The sequence below is a fragment of the Chaetodon trifascialis genome, chromosome 22 (genome assembly GCF_039877785.1).
Source record: "Chaetodon trifascialis isolate fChaTrf1 chromosome 22, fChaTrf1.hap1, whole genome shotgun sequence".
Lineage (NCBI taxonomy): Eukaryota > Metazoa > Chordata > Actinopteri > Chaetodontiformes > Chaetodontidae > Chaetodon > Chaetodon trifascialis.
Genome location: NC_092077.1, coordinates 19,876,070 through 19,886,025, shown reverse-complemented (window position 1 = coordinate 19,886,025; position 9,956 = coordinate 19,876,070). Strand labels below are relative to the sequence as shown.

Below are 9,956 nucleotides of genomic sequence, written 5' to 3'. Positions count from 1 at the left end.
AGAGGAGGAGAGGAGAGGAGGAGAGGAGAGGAGGAGGGAAAGGAGGGAGAGGAGAGGAGAGGAGAGGAGAGGAGAGGAGAGGAGAGGAGAGGAGAGGAGAGGAGAGGAGGGAAAGGAGGGAGAGGAGAGGAGAGGAGAGGAGAGGAGAGGAGAGGAGAGGAGGAGAGGAGAGGAGGTGACATCAGCTCCTTGGAAGCTTCAGTGAGTCAGTGAAATGAGGAAATTTCTGAAACAGGAGAGGAGAAACAAAGAGAAGAGGGGGGAGTGCCGACAGAGGGGTGATGGGGGGAGGAGAAGAAGACAGAGGGGGAGGTATAAAGGCAGCGGAGGGGAGTGAACCTGCTGCAGTTGAAGATGTTTCTCCTCCTCATCAGGACGTCTGCTCTCACGCTGCTGATCGCTCTCGCCGCTGGCCAAGTTACCACGGCGACGGATGAGCGAGGCCTCACCTGCCCACAGGTGATCCCCATCGAGCTGATCCGAGACCTGTGGAGCTGGACCAGACAGCTGATCAACAAACTGCCGGTAAGACCAGCAAGTGCTGATCAGTAGCTCTGATTACCTATCTGTGTGACTGATGACCAGCTAAAGATCAATACAGATCGATTTCAGGTCAATAATCTGCTGATCAGCACACAGGCTTGAAATCATCCTTGTTGATTGATTATTGATGTCAGCTTACTACTTTTAAAGTTTAATAACAACACTTATTGATTAGCCTGTAATCAATCTATCAGTTTACAATCAATTAAATATCAACAATACCAATTACTGATTAACCAATCAATATGTCAGTTTACGACCAAATTATACCACCTGTTAATTTATTTGGTCAATAATAACAACTATTGATTACCCTAATCAATAAATAGTTAAGTTTGCCACAAATTAAAAGCAAATAGCTTTTATTGATTGGCCTGCCAATCAATACTTCAGTTTACAACATTTGAATTTAACTTTTATTGATTAGTTTTTCAATCAATATTTCACTTTACTGTTAATTGAAGGTCAATAATAACTTCTATTGATTAGGCTGTCCATAATATTTTATATTTTAGTTTTCCGTAAATTAAAGATCAATAATCAGCTCACTATCCACTGCCAATAGTTACTCTTATTGATTAGTCTGCCAATCAGTGTCAGTTCAATAAATGTCAATAACAGCTGTTATTGATTTGTCTACTAATCAATATATCTATTTACGATCAATTAAATGTCAATGATCATGCTTACCAATTAGTGTGCCAATCAATACATCAGGTTACTATCAATTCAACCCCACATAATAAGACTTATTGATTCACTGTATTGATTAGCATGCTGTTAATTATCAATTTATTTGTTAATCTGTTTATTGTAAACTGACAACAATCAATAATCAATCAAACATTATTGTTGTAGTTATTGATCATTGTTGATCACCGTTATTTGTTAAGTAAGACTGCTGAGTAAAATGATCAATAAACAATACCTATAAAGTTCAAAATCGATCAATATCATCAGATGTGACGGTAAAAGCTGTAAAACGAATATGAATCAACAGCTGATCAACAAGCTAATCAATAACTACTAATGCTAATATGATTAACAGGCCGTTTTTACTATATTGATCAGTAGTGGTTCAGATCAATAACTTAAACACAGGGAAGGTAAAAACGATGCGTCATGAACAAGAACAACAGGCTGAACGCTAATCAATCACCCAGATCGATTAATAAGTTCTTTTAAAATAAAAGCACCTCGGATCCGATCAGATGTGATTTGTTGCAGATTCGTTCTCATGACTCGTTTCTCATCAGCATGTGATCAATCGTATTGACGAGTGATAGCGAGACGTTTTCCAGCTGATGCTCGCTGTCAGGCAGGAAGTGAAAGTGTGAAAAGCTGCTGTTTTCAAACCAGATCAAAGCTTCCGATCAGATCAAAGACGCCGACTGAAAACACTGTCGGCAGAACATCACGAGAAGAAAGCCGCCAAGAAGCCCCTTTCACATACTACGACTAGTACTACAGCTGTAATATTACTACTGATTTGAGGTACTTTACTTGAGTATTCCTGAGGAAAACACTGTTTTTACTCCTCTATTAAAACACTCTGCATCATGAGTACTTTGACTTTAGATACTGTAAGTGGATTTTACAAGTAAAACTTCTGTTCTTTTACTTCAATGGAGTATATTTACACTGTAATATTAATACTTTTATTTAAGGAGCGCAGTATTTGAGTTTGGTGTTTTTCTCTGCAGAAAGAAGAAAAATCTTCCAGGCGACTGAGACTATTGCCCAAGTTTTGTACCAAATGTCCTGAGGTCAGTAAACCTGTCTGTCTGTTAGCCTGTCTGTCAGTAAACCTGTCTGTTAGCCTGTCTGTCTGTTAGCCTGTCTGTCAGTAAACCTGTCTGTTAGCCTGTCTGTCTGTTAGCCTGTCTGTCAGTAAACCTGTCTGTTAGCCTGTCTGTCTGTTAGCCTGTCTGTCTGTTAGCCTGTCTGTCAGTAAACCTGTCTGTCTGTTAGCCTGTCTGTCAGTAAACCTGTCTGTCTGTTAGCCTGTCTGTCTGTTAGCCTGTCTGTTAGCCTGTCTGTCAGTAAACCTGTCTGTCTGTTAGCCTGTCTGTCTGTTAGCCTGTCTGTTAGCCTGTCTGTCAGTAAACCTGTCTGTCTGTTAGCCTGTCTGTCAGTAAACCTGTCTGTTAGCCTGTCTGTCTGTTAGCCTGTCTGTCAGTAAACCTGTCTGTTAGCCTGTCTGTCTGTTAGCCTGTCTGTCAGTAAACCTGTCTGTTAGCCTGTCTGTCTGTTAGCCTGTCTGTCTGTTAGCCTGTCTGTCAGTAAACCTGTCTGTCTGTTAGCCTGTCTGTCAGTAAACCTGTCTGTCTGTTAGCCTGTCTGTCTGTTAGCCTGTCTGTTAGCCTGTCTGTCAGTAAACCTGTCTGTCTGTTAGCCTGTCTGTCTGTTAGCCTGTCTGTTAGCCTGTCTGTCAGTAAACCTGTCTGTCTGTTAGCCTGTCTGTCTGTTAGCCTGTCTGTTAGCCTGTCTGTCAGTAAACCTGTCTGTCTGTTAGCCTGTCTGTCTGTTAGCCTGTCTGTCAGTAAACCTGTCTGTTAGCCTGTCTGTCTGTTAGCCTGTCTGTCTGTTAGCCTGTCTGTCAGTAAACCTGTCTGTTAGCCTGTCTGTCTGTTAGCCTGTCTGTCAGTAAACCTGTCTGTTAGCCTGTCTGTCTGTTAGCCTGTCTGTCTGTTAGCCTGTCTGTCAGTAAACCTGTCTGTTAGCCTGTCTGTCTGTTAGCCTGTCTGTCAGTAAACCTGTCTGTTAGCCTGTCTGTCTGTTAGCCTGTCTGTCTGTATGTTGTGCAGACTTCTCTTTGTATCTCAGGTGAAACTGATCGTTTGTTGAATGGAGTCTGGTGCTGCAGAGCATCGGTGGAAGTTCATCTTTTACTGAGGTTTCAGCCTCCAGCTGTAATGGTGCTCACTTGGTTCACCTCAACCACAACCACATGTGATGCTGCATCTCCATTCTAATGCTGTAACTGCACAGACCCATATCCACCCGGACTCTGACGCAGTGTAACCGCCTCCTCCTCACACCACTCCTTCTGGAATTTCTTCCCACACTCATCAAATCAGTAACAGGTGTTCCCAAACCCGTTACAGCTGACATACCTGTCCAATTTGGATTCCAACAAGGAAATACTTCAGCTGTTTTAGTCTCACCTCTTGTCTGAGGTAGCAGACGCTAAGCTAGCGTCTGTGCTCAGTGAGCTTTCTCGTAGAGGCTCTCTGTCCATGTTCTCCTGCTGTACTGGGAGGTTGAGACCTAGCACTTTTTCTTTTGGACAGTGTATTTGTGGTTAAAAGTCACTGACAGAATGCTGTTGACTGTTTCCAGCATAAAAATGGTTTATCCTGGTTGGCACAGGAGGTGATTACTGCACTGTAGTACTTTTCAGCTTTTCTGAAGACGAATGAAACAACAACGTGTGGCACTAGGACAGGGGTTATTGCTGATTGATGCAATGCATGAAGGTTTGCTGCTGTCCTACTTCTGAGCAATGATGTGTGTCACCTCTGCTGAAAAATGGCCTCATGCCTGAACCTTGAATATACTGTATGACACATCTGGTGGTGCCACACGCCTCAACTGCCCTATTTCAGCAAGGAGGCATGAAGTGAGAAGCATATTGAGTTTAACACCACAGGTCGTCCCCATGCAGGCAGAACACATCCTGATGTAGACGGGACTGAAGTGTACCTGATCTCTCTTCTTAGCGTGCGATTGGCTGGCTGGAAATGCGGCAAGTGATTGATGTGTACCAGAGGAGTGTGTTCAGTAAAGACGTTGTCCAGAAGCTCCTCCCCCTCCACTACAATGAACTGCTGTACCGACTGCAACACACACTGCAACACTGCGTGAGTACAACACACACACACACTGCAACACACACTGCAACACTGCGTGAGTACAACACACACACACACTGCAACACACACTGCAACACACACTGCAACACTGCGTGAGTACAACGCACACACACACTGCAACACACACTGCAACACTGCGTGAGTACAACACACACACACACTGCAACACACACTGCAACACTGCGTGAGTACAACACACACACACACTGCAACACACACTGCAACACTGCGTGAGTACAACACACACACACACTGCAACACACACTGCAACACACACTGCAACACACACTGCAACACTGCGTGAGTACAACACACACACACACTGCAACACACACTGCAACACTGCGTGAGTACAACACACACACACACACTGCAACACACACTGCAACACTGCGTGAGTACAACACACACACACACTGCAACACACACTGCAACACACACTGCAACACTGCGTGAGTACAACACACACACACTGCAACACACACTGCAACACTGCGTGAGTACAACACACACACACACTGCAACACACACTGCAACACTGCGTGAGTACAACACACACACACACTGCAACACTGCGTGAGTACAACACACACACACTGCAACACACACTGCAACACTGCATGAGTACAACACACACACACACTGCAACACACACTGCAACACACACTGCAACACACACTGCAACACTGCGTGAGTACAACACACACACACTGCAACACACACTGCAACACTGCGTGAGTACAACACACACACACTGCAACACACACTGCAACACTGCATGAGTACAACACACACACACACTGCAACACACACTGCAACACTGCGTGAGTACAACGCACACACACTGCAACACACACTGCAACACTGCGTGAGTACAACACACACACACTGCAACACACACTGCAACACTGCATGAGTACAACACACACACTGCAACACACACTGCAACACTGCGTGAGTACAACACACACACACTGCAACACACACTGCAACACACACTGCAACACTGCATGAGTACAACACACACACACACTGCAACACACACTGCAACACTGCGTGAGTACAACGCACACACACTGCAACACACACTGCAACACTGCGTGAGTACAACACACACACACTGCAACACACACTGCAACACACACTGCAACACTGCATGAGTACAACACACACACACACACTGCAACACACACTGCAACACTGCGTGAGTACAACACACACACACTGCAACACACACTGCAACACACACTGCAACACTGCGTGAATACAACACACACACACTGCAACACACACTGCAACACTGCGTGAGTACAACACACACACACTGCAACACACACTGCAACACTGTGACTACACACTAACTAATCTGTTTTATGTCCTTTGTTTTCAGGTTTCTTCCTCAAAATCTTCAAAATGGTTCAAAATCATCAAGAAACTGGAAAGAAAAATTAAAAAGGTACCACATGCTGCTCACCTGTTTTTACCAGCATGGCAGTAAAACATGAGAATTCATCCATACATCAGTTGTTTAATCTAGTTCTCGATCAGGGGAAATCATATTGAATACTTTATTTATTTAGTTATTACTACAATACTGAAGCGTCACGTTAAACTTAGGAATATGTTAACACTGTCTGTACCTGCAGAGGAAAGACGAAGGAGTGCGAAAGGCTGTGGGAGAGTTCACCTTTGTCCTCAGGTGGATTGATGAGCTGGCACAGCACCACATCCTGTAGATCATCATCATCACCACCAGCCTCGTCATCAGGGTTGTAATCATCACCTCTACCACCATCATCATCATCATCATTTGGGCTCATTATTTGAAGTTTTTATTTTAAAAATCAGTGTTGAAATTGTGTTTTTCCAGCACAAACATTTAATGCTTTTATCATTTTTGTACATTTCTGTGAAGGAAAATCAGGATCTGAACTGAAAATTTTTTTCTTTTTTTTTTTCTTTTTTTTTTTTCTTCTGGAAGCACCAACGTAGCTCTGACTTCTGCAAAGGTCTTATTATTTTTAAAGTATTGATTAGTGTTTTGAACATTTTAAATAATGTAGCTTTATTTACAAAATAAGTTATGTGTAATAAATATATTTATTATATTCATTGAAGAGCGTTAAAAGTACTTGAAATTTTAATATATTGAATTTCTACTAATATGAAGGAAGATTTTTATATGAATTATTGTCACTATATGTATGTTCATTTGTCAGATTTCTAAGATTGTTAGTGAAATAAACAAGATTTTTATCTCAACTGTTGAGTGAAGTTGTTTTAACTGAGTTTAGAGTGTTGTCTCCCTCTGCTGGTCCACACACTGTACTACAACACATGAATATTTAGACTGTATGTGAGTGCTGGATCATTTCATGTCTTAACAGGTAAAGGAAAGAAACTAAAAGAAGGAAAGAAAAAAAGATGGAAATTAAAGGGGAGAAAAGGAGTGAAAGTAGAATAAGAAGAAAGGGAGGAGAGGGAATTAAAGCAGAAGAGGAAATGAAAAAGACTATAGAGAAGAGAGGATCATGAGAGGAAAGAAAGAAAAACATTTTTCAAGAGTGAAGGAGAAGAAATGGCAGGAAAAAAGAATTAGATCAGCAGCAAAGCCAAAGAAAGGAAAGAAAGAAAAAGAAAAAGAATGAAATCAGCAACGTGGAGATGAAGAAAGGAAACAAGGAGAAAAGGAAACATTTTGTCTCTTTTGTGGATTTGGAGTTTGTCCCGTCAGAGTTACGTTTGAGTTAGTGGAAGAATTAAGGGAACGGTTCCCCAAAAGGAGAAGTGAGTCACGCTAATCCGTTCCCTTACCTGTCAGTGGAAACTCCTGCCGCTGCCCATAGCGAGATCTCAGCCCCCGTAGCTCCGCCCCCACGCGATGACACAATACTGAACTGAACGCATCACCATCTCCATCCATGAGTCAGCTCCAGTACAGAGTTCCTGTTCAGGATGAAAAAAATCAAACGTAAATCCTTGAAAACGATCACCTTTTCAGATGCTTTTGGCTCCTAGTTTTTGCTTTGCATTGCATTTCCCATCTGCTTCAGTCTGAGCTGTTTTCACTAAACAGCCTCTGGCGAAGTTAAAGTACCTGCCAGCACCAAACAGCAGAAAGAGTGAACATGGAGCATTGGCTGCAAAAGAGCCAGGTGTCCACCTCAGGAGTGGGTAGAGACCAAAGACAGAGCTAAAAGAGACTAAATATTGGACTTAACATTCATCAGGTGACACAAACACGACTCTGGATGTGGAAATAGACATATTAAATGTGTTAATTTTGACATTGTTGGCCATCTGACACTGGTTTACACCTGAAGATGGCTCATAGTTTCACCTACAATAGTTTCTTGGTTAGCCTAGCTCAGGCAGCTAGCCTAGTAGTGTCCCATGCTTTCCAGTGTCTGATTGACACTGCATCCTGTTAGTGTTTGTGCAAACAGAACCAAACAAATCTTTTCTTATGATATCTTGTCTAGTTTGGTCCATAAGGGATCTGCACTGGTAAAAACTGCCACAGACGGGTCGCTGCTATCCAAAGGTCATGTGATAGATGTCCACGAATAAAACAGCTGACAAACTAACAATCAGTGTTTCTATGAAGAACCACACAGTAGCCAGGCAGCATGGTGGCACGGTGGTAACACTGTTGCCTCACAGCTAGAAGGTCCTGGGTTCAATTCTTGCTGTGGGCACTGGGGGCGTGTCCTCCACCATGCCTTTGGTCTGCCTGTTGCTCGAGGAAAGGGGCTGTGTTCACCTGGGGAATCCTCCATAAAAAAAACCCCACTAAAAACATGCAAGAAGATCACCACCTGACCAATGGTGACGAAAACAACTGGGTCCCCAGGTGCCGGTCGGATGGCAGCCCACCGTTCCTGGTCTGCCATGGAGGAAGAATTTCATTTTGTGTGGATGCTGCTGTGTGACAAATAAAGGGGATTGTCCCTCTGATTCTTCTTCTAGCTAGCAGATTAGCATGCTTGTGGTGGTGCTAGCTTTGCTAAGTTTTGGTGCCGTGACTCTGGTCTTACAGGTCTGACACTCCTGGCAATGCCAGCATCAGATGCCAGAGTGCACTGCCCTCTTGTGGCATCAAAGATGAACCAGTCCATGCCAGACTTAGTGGACAGCAGAGTCAGGACTGAGGTAATCCACTGTTGGAGCTTTAGATGAGCTGTGTGTTGTCAACTGTTGTGCTGTTAGCCAACAGGTAGCTTCAACTAACGGCTGCTAAAACCACAAACGAGTAGATTTATTTCAACATCTGTCCAGAATTCATCTGGAAGAAAAGTCGTCACCGTGTTACTCCTCAGAGGTCATGGGTCAGTGAGGCCAATGGGATCATCCAATGAACTGTGTTAGTAGGTGGGAAATTCAACCCTCCACCACACACGAGAGGATGTGGTGTGTGTGTGTGTGTGTGTGTGTGTGTGTGTGTGTGTGTGTGTGTGTGTGTGTGGTGTTTATGTTGACGGTTTGCCCACAGGTAAAAAAAAATCTGTCTTGCTTAGACTTCTAGGAAACACAGACTGTTTTAAATGTGGGAGATGAAGAGTTAATTCCAGTTAATTAACACTTACCTAGAAAGCCAACAGCCAGCGTGTGCATGTGTGTGCGTGTCAAGCTGATAGGAATTATTCCTCCTGTGTAATAAAGGAAAAGAAATGTTACTGGATCATCATAAAGTTCATTTAATCATCATGACAGGATTTTTAATTAATGCCATAAAAACACTTTTGGATTACGTCTTGTTTTTTTTTGAAAGGTTAAACTCGGTCGCTAAGGTTTTGATCTTTTGCATTTATAAATGCAGTCCAACAATAGTCTGACTGCAACACACCTCTGCTACCTACGCTGTTTGAATCACATTGTTAAAATGATGCACTCATGCCGACATGTAATTATTCCAGTCATCAGAAATACATGGCGTTTTATTTTATTTTTTTTAAATTTCATTTTAGAAATGGTTGTTTGTCTGCTGTTGCCGTTTATTGAACCTCCTGTTGTGATTGTAGCTTGAAATGGTTTGAATCAATCGATTCACGTGAATCTGAGCTTTCTAACGGTGTTTAATATGAGTATAAAGGTGAATGCAGAGTTTGTGTTGATAGACGGGAAGATGAATAAACAATAATAAAGAGTCTGTCAGTCGTGGCCTGGCTAACGTAGGGTAGGGGGTTAGCCTTCGGTCTCTATCGGTGTGTATCATAGCAGTGTGCCGTAGTCTCGCTAAGTGTTCAGCTGCGGATTCATAAACCTGAACCTTCAGTCCGCCGTTCAACTGCTGGTGATCCTGTTCATCCATAAACTGGTTAGAAACTTTGTTCACCGACTGCGTAAACACGGCACACAAGACAACTCATCATGACAGTGTTGGACCTGTAGATGGCGAAATTTCCCAGTAACAGATCTTTGTCTCAGTCAGAGCCTGAGGGAAAAAGACACAAAGATGAAGATGTTTTACTAACCTGAAAGATTCTGAGCTTTTTAGAAAACATTCGGGGTCGAATCTTAAGACGCCACCGTGCTGAT

The 9,956-nt window shown here is 43.0% G+C and overlaps 1 protein-coding gene across 1 annotated transcript; it reads left to right on the top strand.

The window, feature by feature from the left end:
* Positions 1–354: 354 nt before the first annotated feature.
* Positions 355–6,222, top strand: il26 (interleukin 26). The gene is made up of 5 exons (XM_070992381.1): positions 355–525; positions 2,247–2,309; positions 4,266–4,406; positions 5,809–5,874; positions 6,065–6,222. The coding sequence occupies exons 1-5, from the start codon at positions 355–357 to the stop codon at positions 6,152–6,154; spliced, it is 531 nt and encodes a 176-aa protein (XP_070848482.1). The 3' UTR covers positions 6,155–6,222.
* Positions 6,223–9,956: the final 3,734 nt, after the last annotated feature.

Excerpts from the sequence above, each read along its gene's own strand:
- il26 (XM_070992381.1), top strand. The coding sequence starts at position 355 with ATGTTTCTCCTCCTCATCAGGACGTCTGCTCTCACGCTGCTGATCGCT. Across the intron at positions 526-2,246 it reads AGCTGATCAACAAACTGCCG|AAAGAAGAAAAATCTTCCAG; the intron begins GTAAGACCAGCA and ends TTTTCTCTGCAG. Across the intron at positions 2,310-4,265 it reads TTTGTACCAAATGTCCTGAG|CGTGCGATTGGCTGGCTGGA; the intron begins GTCAGTAAACCT and ends CTCTCTTCTTAG.